The 15,525-nt window shown below is 43.2% G+C and overlaps 1 protein-coding gene across 7 annotated transcripts in view; it reads right to left on the bottom strand.

Annotated features, from left to right (window-relative positions):
* The window catches only part of FAM120B (family with sequence similarity 120 member B), a 224,095-nt gene that overhangs the window by 150,403 nt on the left and 58,167 nt on the right, over window positions 1-15,525 (bottom strand). For all 7 annotated transcript variants that reach the window (XR_014471647.1, XM_083176370.1, XM_083176373.1 and 4 more), the window contains exons 4-5: window positions 5,763-5,864; window positions 4,479-4,651 (exon numbers count right to left, since the gene is read on the bottom strand). Coding sequence is in view for 6 of the 7 variants with exons in the window: in XM_083176370.1 (XP_083032496.1) it covers window positions 4,479-4,651; window positions 5,763-5,864 (275 nt within the window). In the remaining variant the exon portion in view is untranslated. The remainder of the gene's footprint in view (window positions 1-4,478; window positions 4,652-5,762; window positions 5,865-15,525) is intronic.

Below are 15,525 nucleotides of genomic sequence, written 5' to 3'. Positions count from 1 at the left end.
GCATGATGGTCAACAGTCATTATTTCGACATGGGAAACCGTCGACATGGTTCTTGGTCGAAAGGTCATTAGTTCGACAATGTCTAGGTCAACAGTCAAAAGTTCGACATGGGGTTTTTCATTGTTTTTTGACCTGAATGTCAAGACAGTCGACATGGACACAGTTTAAAGTGCACCGCATCCCCTTGCTACGCTTGGCACACTATTTTATTCTCCCACCACGCCCTAGTGGATGGTAAGGCATAAAATACCGCCTGTCGGCACATGTCGGCTCAAAAAACAGTGAAAAACCCCATGTCGACCTAGACACTGTCAAACTAATGACCTGTCGAACTAATGACCTTTCGACCTAGACCCCTGTCGACCTAATGACTTTCTACCATCATGCTGTAGACCAAATGACTGCATCCCCATGAAATGCATGGCTTCAGGGAAGAGTACTTGAGCTATCTATACAGGTTAGCCTGAGAAATACTTACTTTCTAAGCAATCTGGTCAGATCACTTAGAAAACAGCACAAAATCGCTACAATGGACACTGGCAACCAAGTTGAGGGGAAAGATTGAGGAGCCGCATCTGACTATTTTTTTTTTTTTTTTTCGTTTTAACCCCTGGACTATTTGTAAAAAAAATAATAAAAAAAATAGGTGTATTGCGCTTTCCAGCAGCTTTGTAATGAAGTTAGCATTAAGATAGAGACAAAGCACTTGGAGATGTGAGGAAATGTGTCTGGTTTAAGTGTGTAATACATACATGCGCATGGCCATAAAAATAATAACGTAATATAATTCAATAAATAAAAACAATGTTTTACAGCTGTTTTGAGTGTTTTTGGTGGTCCGTTGCGGTGCAGTATGGTATCCAGATGGACAGTCCTTGATGGGGAAAGCCTGGAGGGGACCCCTTTACTGGGAGGTCTCCGCTCCCCCCATGGACTGACCAGCCTGGCTGGACTGACCAGCCAGGGTGTTAATGTGATGGCCAGGGGACCTTTTTCAAAAAGTGTCCCTGGCTGTGGAATTACAGCATTGGCTGTTGAAGCCCAGTGCTGGTTGCAAAATACGGGGGACCCAATTATTTTTGTCCCCTGTATTTTTGGAACCAGGACCGTTACCAGGTTCTTAAATATAGACAGACCCCATTCAATTTTTGCCCAGTATTTGAGAAACCAAAACTGGTTATGTATGGGCAGGTTTGGGACCCCACACCATTTTTTTTATTACATATTACCCACCAAAAAAAGAATCATACTTTTACTAAAAAAAAATCACACATTCCAGTTACTAAAAAAATCACCAGATATCACAAGTGATTTCTGGCTTGTTCTAAAAAATTACTGTGCATGAGCGATGACAAACGGCAAAAAACAGAAAATTCTCTTTTAGTAATCCGCCCGCAGTATGGTAAGAGAGGAAGTCACCTTTTATGGATGGTTTTCTGGGAGTGTAAGGGAAAATGCAGGTGTGCCCAGGCGTTTTCAGGGAGGGTCTGTGACATCAGCTAAGGTCTTGATGACCAAAAATTTATACCAAAAGTATATTGGGAGCAACGAAGATTAATTAAATAAAAACATTAGCTTAAACCAGTGGTTCCCAACCCTGGTCCTCAAGTACCCCCAACGGTGCACATTTTCCAGGTCTCCACACAGAATCGCAGGCAAAATAATTAGCTCCCCCTGTAGATCTTTTAAAATGTGTCTGAATGATGAGTGCACCTGCTGGGTGACCTGGAAAACATGCACTGTTGGGGGTACTTGAGGACCAGGGTTGGGAATCACTGGCTTAAACAATGCCACAGCATCAGCAAATTATTATGCTGATCCCATTAGCACAAAACCAGCATGAAAAAAACAAAAAGGATGGGAGTGCACTGTATTGATCTATAAATGATTTAATCGATAGAATAATCAATTTAAAAGCATAAAAAATCAGCACAAATATAACATTTACACTAATAAAAGACAAATATGATAAAAACATGAAATACAAACATACCACACCAATAAATTTGTAAGCCCACACTGTTAAATATCTAAAGGGTTGATATTACCGGATTAAATTAGCTCCAAAAGTCACTGATTGGTGTTCATAATGGATCCTTGATACTTAATAGAATTTGAAGTTCCTTAATTACAGGTCATTATGGTATAGATGTTATATTGAAACAGTCTAATTGCGTTTTTTTCTCTCCAATTCCGAGAAAATAACCCCATTGTGGAGAAACACTTGACAGACAGGAGGGGGTGGCAGCCTTGATGAACCTGTATCTATTGCAGACTGGTGGAAGAGTCAGAGTTATGCCCACTTGCACAGACCGGGGAAATCATTCGGTTGTGAGTGAGTTGCAAATTGATTTCCTCATGGGCGGCTTTTGAGCTGAAAGCAGTTCAAACTAGAAAACTGAGCTGCGCAAAGTCACTCAGTGTGTATAGGCCTTAAGACACACTTGTATCAGGAAAGGGGGAAAAAAATTACCAACAATAACAGAATGTCATCCGACCTGATGCGCCAAGAGTGGCTGTTCGGTGTGGCTGAAGCAAAGATGTACAACACATCTTTCCTGCTCGCCCAGAATCTTGGAAAAATAGCACTGACTGGCCATTTTGACAGCATTAACAAACAAAGGATCTGCTTATGAACCCTTTGTGAATAAGATGCATTTTTCTGGGAAAAATTTGCTAAATGATGCACCTTGGGTACGTTTATCCTGACTGCAGCACAGATGTAGGAGGGCACATTTGTACATGTATTGTACAAACACACACATAAAAACACATATACTGAACTATTTTAACACTTAATAAAAATAATTCCAAATAGACTGAATCCAAATTAAATCATAGTTACTTTACCCATGTAATCTCCCAGTCTTGTGAGGATACAAGTTAATTTGGATTCAATCTATTGAGAATTCTATATCAAGTGTATAAAGAGGTACATTTTTAACCCTTCTACACTATAAATTTGAAATTTACTGATACTTATATGGTACAAGTACTTGAAAAGAAAGGTCACTACAAACAATTGAACACCCCTAAAGAAGTCTTTTTGCATTGGGTGTACAGTGATCTATAACTAGGTTTACATCCTAAGGGTGATGAAGAGTCTAAATATTGCTATATGTTATTAAATGTATGTACCGTGTTGAATTTTAAATGTAATACAACATTATTAATTCAAAAGTGTGCCTAATTGATGGACTTACGCAATGTTGGGTGTTCTCAAGGAGAAATTCAGGAGTTTAACATTTACCCATTGTAGACTGATATTTAATGTAGAACCATTAAATATTTCCTAATAAAGCACTCCCCAAACTATTATTTTTATTTAAAATTTGATTGTATGGGGATTTGCATCAATATGAGGGGAGAGAAGTAATGCTGGGGAACAACATGTCCCAGGATACACTGACAGACATTAGATGATAGAGCATGCTTGGACTTGGGCCCTTATTCAGATCTCATCACAGTACAAATTGGCTCTCAAAATGGGCAAAACCAAGTGCACTGCAGGAGGGGCAGATGTAACATGTATCGAGAGAGTTAGATTTGAGGGAGTTATTTTGTTTCTGTGCAGGGTAAATACTGGCTGCATTATTTTTACACTGCACATTAGATTTAAGTTTCAACACACCCCACCCAAAATTAACTCTCTCTGCACCCGTTACATCTGCCCCACCTGCAGTGAACATGGTTTTGCCCATTTTGAGAAGAAGTTTGGACTGCGATCAGATAACAGCCTTGAAGTGCTGCTGAGAAACAGGTGCCTGCATCTGAAATTTATAGGGTCTTGGATGAAACCTATGTCTTTCTGCTTTGAAAGCAACAGGTCCTTGGAAACAGCAAGTCAACAGCAAGACTTTTACTTGTAGAAAGGGGTACTACAATTGTATGGTGTAACATGTGAGGCACTACTTCCATGTGGCATAATGTGTAAAGGGCACTAACAAAGTGTGGCATAATTAGAATTAGGAGTACTATTATGTGGCCATTCCCCTTCCCGAGATCACACCCTCTTTTTTGGTGTGCAACCCTATGTGCATACTGAAACTATTTAATATGTGGATGGGAAGAAGCACCAATGCTCTTCCTGGCACAGGGCACCAAAATGTCTAGTTACAGCTCTGATTAGTAATGTGTACATAATAAAGTGGCCACATGTTAAAAAATAATCCATGTATACGTAAAAACTATAATAACATTTGCAATGTTACTCTCAGAAAAACATTTATTTGAATGTGTTGATGTTGAATAAATCAGTAATTCTGCTCAAATCGTTGGGCGTATCCGGACGACAGTGTCTAGATCAAACATGTTATGGCTGACTACACTTAGGACCTTATTCTGGACCATGCGAAAAGCTGCAAATTTCTCAGCTTTGAATGTGGATGAAACGCCGCCCCCCCCCCCCCCCCCCTTCAATCCCCCCTTAAATATCTGTAATAATTAATAACAATACAAAGTTTAAATGACAACTTTACCTGCACTGCAATATATACAAGTAGGCAGCATGTAGCAGCAAGCAAGCTACTAAGGCTACTGAGTTCCTCTGTCCATCTTTCTACATGGAAACATGCCAGGCATGTGTAAAAGCGTTGTCTTTGAATGTCAGGCTCTTCAGAGAGCCAGAGGCTCCTGGCGGTTGGCGTTCCATCTACACACATACAATAATAATTTTTAGACAACAGCAATTCTTGCAACTCGTAAATATAGTATATTTACTTTGATCAAATACATACATAGGTGGATTAAAATAAAGCTGGATGTACTGTCTTTCACTACTCCATAAGGTGGAGTGCATTTTGGAGTAATCGGGCAATGTCTAGGGCAGGCATGTCCAAACTGTGGCCCTCCAGCTGCTGTGAAACTACACATCCCAGCATGCCTTGCCATAGTTTTAGCATGCCCTAATAGCAAAATTCTGGCAAGGCATGATGGAACTTGTAGTTTCACAACAGCTGGAGGGCCATAGTTTGGCCCTCCAATATAAAAATATATTAAATTAAGAAAATCTTATGTAACATGTTTATATCTTTATCATTATCATGGGCAGCACGGTTGGTGTAATGGTTAGCATTACTGCCTCACAGTACTGAGGTCATGTGTTCAATTCCCATCATGGTTCTAACTGTGAGGAGTTTGTATATTCTCCCCATGCTTGCATGGGTATACTCCGGGTACTCCGGTTTCCTCCCACAATCCAAAAATGTACTGGTAGGTTAATTGGCTCCCAACAAAATTAACCAAAGAATGAATGTGTGTGCATGTACATGTGGTGGGGAATATAGATTGTACTCTTCACTGGGGAAGGGACTGATATGGGAATTTTCAAATAGTCTCTGTAAAGCTATATTAGGAACTGTTAATAAATATAATAAAAATAAATAGTATGTGGTAATGTACAGGATTCACTTCTGTTTGTTCACAATTCGCCTAATACAATGGCCATAAAATGTTTTAATTGTTCATGGACCACCAATCCAGGGCATCCCTGCATGTCCTCCAAGGCACCCTAGGGTGTCACGGCACACAGTTTGGGAACCACTGACCTGCAGTATACTATCTATGTGTGGAGACAATAAGCTGCTATTATACAATTATATTTGTGTTTACTGAAGCAGTGACTGATAAAAATGATCATTCAGCGTTTAACTTATATATTTGTTAATATTCTGCTATGTTAACAACTGATGTAGAGTTAAACTTTTATGAAATTAAATGATATTATGTTGATCAATGTATCTGTCACATACTGTACATCTTACCTGGTGTGTAAAGTGGTAGTGCTGGAACAAAGTCTGGCTGCCGCAGTGGATTTCCAGGGTACACATACCACTCGCGGACTATAGGACATGTACCAGGGGTACCTAAAATGACAGAAAGAAAAACATGATTTATGGTACTTACCAGCTAAATCTCTTTCTCCATCTGGCGGACACTTCATTACACAGCGATTAAGAGTGGTAAAGAGGCAGCCAATCATTGCAGCTGCAGGAAGGAGAAGCATACTTCTCTATAGCTGCAGCCAGAGGGAGGTTGCAGACATGACTGCAGGGAGTGCTGGCATGGTGTCACCCCTTGCTAGTGACGCTATTGTCTGGGGGCCCCTAATGTGTGGGGGCCCCATGACAGCTGCCCCAAAGCACCTCCCTTAATACAGCTACAGTATATATATATATATATATATATATATATATATATATATATATATATATATATATATATATATATATATATAGATAGATAGATAGATAGAGAGAGAGAGCTGTTGGTCCCCGGTACTACCGCTGTCCCCAAGGGGTAAATGGCTCCGGTGCCCTCCTTAAGCGTGGTAATCCCTCAGTAATACAGTCCAATAACGAGTGCCGCCTCGTTATTGGACTGTAGAGATATATGTATATATATATGTGTGTTTAGTGAAAAAAAAAGGATACGCTGCACACAATAACTGATCCTGCTTCTGAGTGCTAAAGTAAGTGGAGTTATGCAAAAATACAAAACTAGCAGCCAGCAACATCAGATTTGTAAACAAGATTTTTATGGCATCTATTTAAAGTGCATAGTGACCAACAAGAGCATATACAAAAAGAGGAGTCCGCTTACAAAGCATAAAAATACTTAGCAGCAATAGGCATATTAGTAGATAGGGCAACAGTCCTCCTCCACCAAGGTCATGGCACGTTTTGGTGTTAGTGAGCACATTAGTCATCTATATAAATTAAAATGTAAATGTTCGCTTGTTCAAAATCATAAATCTCTGACAGTTCTTCATGATTGCTTTGAAATATGGACACAACGTTGCATTCGCGCATGTTTTTATATACATACATACAATTATTGCACAATATCAGGCTAGAAGATACATAAGTAGCAATGAAGCTGTATGAAAAATTCTTTAATTTCCCATATATGAACGAAGTCCAGCTGTTGTTCACTTAACAGTACATCTACAAAATGAACAACGCATTTATTTCACAGCTGCAAATGTGCAACAAGCATTGCTTTAAGAACTGTCCTTTGCTTTGTGGCCAGTGATGTGTGACGGGTCCCCAGTGGCTCCCCCTCCCTCCCTAACCCGGCTGCTGGCTGTCTGACATGGCTCTGCCTCCTCCTACCTGCAGCCGGAAGGGGATGTAGGGGCTAAGCAGGAGGAGGCCACTGGTCCGGCCAGCACAGCATTATATTGTCCGGACAACAGTGAGGGGGGGGGGGGGGGTCGGCAGGGAGGCGTTGCAGGGTGGCAGGGGTCCCTGCGGGGGCGGCGGGGTTCGGAATAAGAAGCCCATAGGCTTTTATGGGGTATAGCTAGATGTGTGTGTATATGTATATCAGAGTTACCTACCTGACCCTCTCCTTCAGGGAGAAAATGCTCTGTTCCTGGACCTCCATGGTAATGCATGCTGACATCCAGTGGCGTAACTATAGAGGGTGCAGGGGATGCAATTGCTATGGGGTCTGGGCCTTGGGGGGGGCCCGAGGCCCCAGCAGGATATCCCCTGCACCCTGTGTGTGTGTGTGTGTGTGTGTGTGTGTGTGTGTGTGTGTGTGTGTGTGTGTGTGTGTGTGTGTGGTGATGATGATGATGATGATGCACAGCCTATGTTTCTCCATAACTGCCCAGTCTCTAATATGTATTCTAAAAATATTCTACTTTTTGGCAACAATATGTTGTCACACCATTTATTTAATTTAATTTTGTTAATGCTAATTAGCAATTTAACCTGAAAACATACAGGTTCAATGAAGCCTGTAGGTTTTGGCCATGGCGGCAACATTCTTGCTCAAAAATGGAGCTGTTTTCAGGGATTTGATTGTATGTGAAACAAAATCCCAGTTACGCTGCAGCATGTGCTGGTTTATCAGAGCTAAATTAATTGCCCCAAGTGAGGCAAATACCCATGATCAGTGATTGCAGGTAACTGGATACTGCCCTGTCTCTGCCTAGTTACACAATTTTCGGTACTATTTACCTAGAAAGGCGCCCACGATTTTGATCGTGGGCATCGTTAGGGAAAAAAAAATCGCGTCAGTCGCATCGCATGCGACCAAAAAATCGCATGCGATGCGACCGACGTGATGACCGCGATTTCCCATAGGGAACAATGTTAAATGTCCCAATTGACCTGATTTTCCTGTTCAATGTCCCAATTGACCCAATTTTCCATAGGGAACAATGTTAAATGGCCCACAGAGGCCAAATAGGCACCCTGAAGTGTGAAATGGCCCCCCAATTGTTAACGCCACCCCACGATCAACGTCAACCCGAAGCGTGGCGAGCGCAGCGAGCCCGCGAGGGGCGGCGGTACGCGTCCTACGACCTTTTCATATCCCCCACTATCCACGTCGGCGTGGAGTTGAGAATAGAAAGTGTGGCGAGCGCAGCGAGCCACCGAGCCCGAAGCGTGGCGAGCCCCGCGAGGGGACGCGGACAGCTGTGAAGCCCGCGAGGGGACGCGTATACCTGTGAAGGTGTCCGCGTCCCCTCGCTGCGCTCGCCACGCTTCAGGCTCGGTGGCTCGCTGCCCTCGCCACACTTTCTATTCTCATCTCCACGCCGACGTGGATAGTGGGGGTATGAAAAGGTTGTAGGACGCGTACCGCCGCCCCTCGCAGCGCTCGCCACGCTTCGGGTTGACGTTGATCGTGGGGTGGCGTTAACAATTGGGGGGGCCATTTCACACTTTAGGGTGCCTATTTGGCCTCTGTGGGCCATTTAACATTGGGTACTTGTTTCCTAGCACGGCCACACCGATTAAGATCGGGGTGGTCGTGCTGAAAAAAATCGGGTCGATCGCATCGCATGCGATTTGGTCGCATGCGATGCGATCGACGCGACCGACCGATTTTTGACCCGATTTTTTTCATTGAATCCAATGTAAATTGGGTCCCTGGGACCCAATTTTACATTGTATTCAATGAAAAAAATTCCCAACCCCCCCAAATTGAAGCGCGTAAACAGCAGCCCACGATAGACGCATACCCGAAGCGTGGCGAGCGCAGCGAGCCCGCGAGGGGCGGCGGTACGCGTCCTCCGACCTTTTCATGCCCTACTATCCACTAGGGCGTGGAGTGAGAATAGAATAGTGTGGCGAGCCCGAAGCGTGGCGAGCGCACGCGGATACCTTCACAGGTAAACGCGTCCCTTCGCGGGCTTCACAGGTGTCCGCGTCGCCACGGACACCTGTGAAGCCCGCAAGGGGACGCGTATAACTGTGAAGGTATCCGCGTCCCCTCGCGGGGCTCGCTGCGCTCGCCACGCTTCGGGCTCGGTGGCTCGCTGCGCTCGCCACACTATTCTATTCTCACTCCACGCCCTAGTGGATAGTAGGGCATGAAAAGGTCGGAGGACGCGTACCGCCGCCCCTCGCGGGCTCGCTGCGCTCGCCACGCTTCGGGTTGGCGTCTATCGTGGGGCGACGACGGGGACATCTATAATGTGAAATGGGTCATATGGACCCATTTCACATTTTTTGACATTTTTACACCATTTCAATGTTAAAATTTTTTTTAACATTGAATCCTATGCAAAAATCGGGGGCATCGCGTCGCATCGCGTCGGGACCAATGTTAATGGTCCCGACCGACGCGATGCCCCCGATATTTTACCTTTCCCGACAAGATTTCAATGTTAAAATATTTTTTAACATTGAAGTCTATGGAAATATCGGGGGCATCGCGTCGGTCGCGTCGGGACCAATGTTAATGGTCCCGACCGACGCGATGCCCCCGATATTTTATCCTAGCCGGCAAAATGGACCTGATTTCAAAAGAAATCGGGTCCATCGTGGGTAATCGTGTCCCTTAAGTAAGGGACACGATTACTCACGATTGTGGCCGTGCTAGGAAACAAGTACCTAACATTGTTCCCTATGGAAAATCGGGTCAATTGGGACATTGAACAGGAAATCGGGTCAATTGGGATATTTAACATTGTTCCCTATGGGAAATCGCGGTCATCGCGTCGGTCGCATCGCATGCGATTTTTTAGTACATGCGATGCCCGCAATGGCCGCCCTTTTAGGTAAAGAGTACCCAATTTTCCAATAGCAGTACTCCCGGTCCAGATAGTCATACATAAATTCCACAAAGAAAGCAATATCATCTCTAGCTGTAAATAGATGTGCTATCTTCAGTGAAATCAGTCTTTATCTGACAGGATGAAACAAAATTAAAAGGATGAATACAAAAAAATAAATAATAATAATCAGACAATTATTTCCTTCTAACAGAGACTCTAACTGTGCAAATGATTCTAACCCTGGGGTAGCCAACCCTAGTCCTCGAGAGCTACCAACAGTGCATGTTTTGCAGGTCTCCTCACAGAATCACAAGTGAGCTAATTAGCTCCATCTGTGGATCTTTTAAAATGTGTCAGCGAATAATGAGTGCAGCTGTGCAGAAGCTAGGTTGTCTGGAAAATGTGAACTGTTGGTGGCTCTCGAGGGCTAGGGTTGGCTACCACTGTATCTAACCCATGCAGCATTTCATTACAAACAGTATAACCAGCATGTGTGTGAACTAGTAATAATGTATTATTTCCTCCACAATCTTATTGGGAATTATACTTGGTTCAGGTTCAGAACATGGGACCCCCCCTGGGTTAGCATAACCAACCTACTTCAGGAACATCATTAAACTTGTTCAGAACATTACAATGTAATGTAAAGGGTACCTTGCAGGCTTGCTTTGCTCAGCACGATTTGGGCACTCTGCTATGCTTACTGTACCACACTTTGGGCACGGCTTATTCCCAATAGTTGTCCACATGGATATTTGTCTCATGTGATGATCTTGAGCCTTTGGGGTTGATTCTGGTTTACTCGGTAAGCTGCAAAGCTCGCTTACCGAGCCCCAGAGACGCCGCCCACCACCCCGCCGAATACCTGCGGATTCCCCTTGGTACCTTGCGATGGGAGGTGTAATGAAAACACATCCCTTCGCATGCCTTCACTGCAGGAGAAATCAATCGATGGTAGCTGACTATCGAATGATTTCTCCCGCCTTCGCAAATAAAAGTCAGTCTGAAATTAATTTTAATTGCGCATGCCTGTCCGAAGATGGGGTGAATGGCTAACATCCTGTGACGTCAGCCGCACGCCTCTGGCAGGCATCAGCCCACACGCGTAAAAATGGCAACGGCCAGCGTTTTCATGGGGACACCGATAAAATGCTGGCTGTTCCCATGGGCAAGCCCTGTCCGTCCCCGATGTATGCAAATGGCTCAGCGAATATGCAAGTCGCCAAAGCCAATTGCGAAGGAGGCCTGTACATGCACATAATAGACCATGCACATGCACAGAGCCACAAACATCAAAAAGGGTCAGAATTTGCCCCTTTCCGAACAGATCAGAATGAGGGACTTTATACTGATATAATATACAGCATACATACAAACACAATTTAAATATATATCGGAGTAAAATAAATATAATTCTCCAGCATGAATCAGTAATCTCAAAAAAGTCTTTCATTGGCTGTTGGACTGAACCATTTCACATGGGTTGCTCCTTGTGGCTAATTGCTGTCCCTAGCTTAGCCAGATGTTACCTCAGCGAATTGCCCTCTTCCTCAGAGTAGACACTGAGTGCATCTCCCTCTACTGTTAACCCTTTATTTTAGGGAGAGAGTGACACTTTTTGCAAATGATCCAGCCACAACTTCTCTGTATAGATGTATGGTCTGGTCCAGTCCCACTTCCTGAGTAATCACATGTTGGCATCAACACCATGTGCTGCTGGTGGTGTGCAAGCGGCATGCCGTGTCCCCTCTCCTGTGGACTTCACTGCTGCACCTCCCACCTTCTCTGCTCAGCTCTTATCCCCCCTCTGGCTACTGCCTGTGACTCCCTTCCATGTCTTATGACTGTAATGAAGGTGCCAACACTCAGCCTTTCCAGTCCAACTCTGCCCTACTGAAGAGCCTGTCAAGGCAAGGAGGGGGACCACACTCCACACAATATCTGAGCCATATAGAAAAAAAGAAAAAATATTTCCTTAAGCTAATGCTGGGTACACACCAGGACGACTAGGGCCCGATCCCCACAATCTAGATCCAATTCCGATCAATTGGATGTAGATTGTGTGCTGATTGGGCCCTTTTCTGACCTGGTGTGGACGATACCGATCCGATGCGCGGTCCCGCGGGTCGGTCGGTCGTTATTGAGATCCTACCTGCTGCAGGTAGGATCTCAATTACGACCATACAGCCGGGTGCGGGTCGCCATCGGATCGGACCCGCTCACGGTGCACATCGTGAGCGGGTCGTGCCCCCCCGCGTCATCGTGAGCGGGTCGGACGAGACACTGACGACCCGCTCACGATGTGCATCGTGAGCGGGTCGTCCTGGTGTGTACCCTACATAACTCAGTGCTGACCTCCTCCTTCAGCAATTAATGAAAAATGAAGGTGGGGTTAGACAGGAGGAGCATTTTATTTTAACTAAAAATGTAGCTAATTAAGTGCTGACGCCTCTATACCACTTTACTCCATGTGTACTGAAACATCCTCCATAGCAGCAGGAAGAGAAACAAGAAGATGACAATAACAAGATATTTTGCAGCCATTAGCTGTAATAATAACAATATATCTTGGGAACTTAGATGTCATAGCAGTTAATATGAAGGAATACAAAACACATTTACAGACTAGGGGGCTATGTACTGAGGGCTGTCACTCGCCTTATGACACCAGGTGTGGCACTCTGAGAATGTGGAAAATGAGACGTAGCTTCGCAGTAGTGGGCATGGTGTCACAGAGGTGGTTTGTCCACAAGGTCCAAAACCCATTTTTCGTCACTCTGAGGCTGCCCCCAAGCAATGCTTTAGCTGCAGTTACAGGACAGCAACTGGGAGCTGCATGTAATGTTACAGTACCACACCAAGCTCCTGCCACTCAACAGGAGCTGGCACTCTGGAGTCACCAGAGTGCAGTCATTTTTAAGGTTCAATATGGCTACAGCTAGCCAATCATCTACCTTGTCCCTTTGAGTAAGGTAATATCAACCAGTGTGACTGTCGGTATAATTGTAAGGATTGTAAGGAAGGAGCAAGCAAGAGCTGCTGAAGCAGCAGATGCCGGAAGTACAGATGGAGACACTCTCATTAGTGTGGCTCCAGACGATGTTATCGCCATTGCTGTCTTACACTGTGCGCCAGGAAGGGGGTGTGTGCACGAGACGCGTGCGTGCCCCATTTCCCCAGAAGTGATGCAGCCCTGTCCCACTCCCTGCTGGCGGCATGGCTGAGAGGGGCTCCTATCTGAGACGACAATCATGCACAAAAATCATGAAGGTTTCCTCACCACCCTGAGGTGTAGAAGCCCGATTAAGATGCTAGAAGTCCTGGGGAGGCAACATCCACGCAAAAGCGTTAAATGACAACACTCCAAAGTTGAAGGCACTTTCTAATAAATTACTGCAACATTAAGTTATTTGTCTTTATTTTAATATTGTCTTTACAGGCAGACTACAAGTGCCAGCAGGAATTTTTTAATGTCCCGACATACAGGCACTTCGTTTCCTGCCATACAGGCACTACAAGTGCCAGCAAAGATTTAATGTCCCAGCATACAGGCACCTGTGGGCCTCCTGTAAAGAGCAATATTAAACATACCATTAACCCCATATTCACCAACACACAGCGGGCAGGGTGATGGTGAATATAGGATGAATATGGGGAGGAATTTTATCCCAGGGCTAGCCATTTTGGGTATGGTTAATGTGATGGCAGAGGATGCACACTGTATTCCCCTGACTGCTTCAGCCTAGTGTTGGTTATTGGAAAATAGTGCTGGCTTTTCCAAAAATTTTCATTAACAGATCTGGCTCAGTTCCAGGGCTTGGTATTGATTTGTAAGAGGAACTTACTTTTTTCATGTGAAACAATAAATGATTAGAAATCCTTGTTCCCATCTCCCAGCCACAATATGAAAAGCCCTCAACAATGTCATCAATATATTCCTCCCCTTCCTCCACTACAATATCATTAATCAATCCTCCTCCCCCTCCACAGCTGAATATATTCCTTCCACAGATTGTTTCAGCAGAAGCAGATTGGAGGTTTGCTGAAAAATTGCAGAAGTGATTACTCTACGCATGTAGTGGATGCAGAATTTACAATCAGGTCTGCAGAAGGATTATTTAAACAGAGATAGAAGATCACAATATTTTCTCAAAAGTGAAGAATAAAAAGTTATAGATTATAATATAGGATATTTGTATTCCATTGTTCGGATTATTCCACTAACTATGCAGTTCAATAGAGTGTGAAGTTACAACAATTGCTGGAAACATGACTAAGCTAAACACATAAATGAAAACTCCTCTGTATATCCCACCATTGATTTGCAAAGAAAAATGTTAAAGAGAACGTTAAACCTGTATAGAGTAAACCATTAATGTTTGTGTTAAACTGATGAAAGATAAGAGATTTCCATTGCAAAATATTTAAAAATATTTTCATTCCCTTTTAAACACATTTAAAAAGTATGTCCTATTTTTAAAGACAGAATAAGAAAACACTGATGTAAGTGCAAAGAAATGCACTACTCCAAAAAAAAAGAAAAAAACAATTATTTCTGCAATTTCCTTTCAGGCGCCTGAAGGAGGTCCACACTATGCATCAAGATTTATTATATGTCCTATAGCGGATTATAAAATGCTGCTTTCAAACCTCTGTCCCAAATGTATAGATGATTTCTATATGCAGCACTTTTAAAAAAGGATATGAGGGATGTGCACTAAGTTTACGGATACATAAAAGTACTGCACGAGACAGGGGTGCCCATTTTCTCCCCTACTCTTTCCAATGACCCGTTGTTTTGTTTATTACAAACATACATTTTTGAGGCATCAAAATAGGATCTTGGTAGAGCATCAGCATTTACGTTAATAACCCAAATCTTTAGGGGCAATACTTGATTTGTTTACAATATTTGGAAAGATTTTGGGGTTCCAAGTAAATTTTGAAATATCTAGAGGTTTATATCTTAAGCCGGGTATAGCTAAACCAGGATGAGGCAGACCCCTTATGGGCTAAATCGCTTATAACTTATCTGGGAATAAAACTAACTGAATATCCAGAAGAGTTACAAACATAACAGAGACAATTCAGCTCATTAAAAATTAATTGGAAAAATGGAAACCATTTAATGCAATCTTATCTAGGTAGAATAAGTCTGATTAAAATAATTACATTCCCAAAATTGTTATAGGTCATGCAATCTTTACCTATCTTACTTAGCAATTATAGCAAACAAAATTTAATGGAGGTGTAGGTTGTCCAAATATACAATCTTACAACCATACAAGTTTGTTTAATTTTATTAAGAGATTGGCTGAACAATACGTAAATCTAAACAGACACCAATCTAGACAATAACTTTTTGGAAAAGGAAAATTTTATTTATTTTCTTCATGAATCAGAAACAGACATGCAACACAGAGAGAACCCCTTATTGTGGTTAGTGTAACAACTATGGAAGAACACTTAGACAGAAAAACGCCCTACACTCATATAAAACACTAATTTTT

This window comes from Crinia signifera, chromosome 3, assembly GCF_055691185.1.
Source record: "Crinia signifera chromosome 3, ASM5569118v1, whole genome shotgun sequence".
Lineage (NCBI taxonomy): Eukaryota > Metazoa > Chordata > Amphibia > Anura > Myobatrachidae > Crinia > Crinia signifera.
Note: the sequence above shows the minus strand (reverse complement) of the source record. Positions and strands in the feature narration are given on the sequence as shown.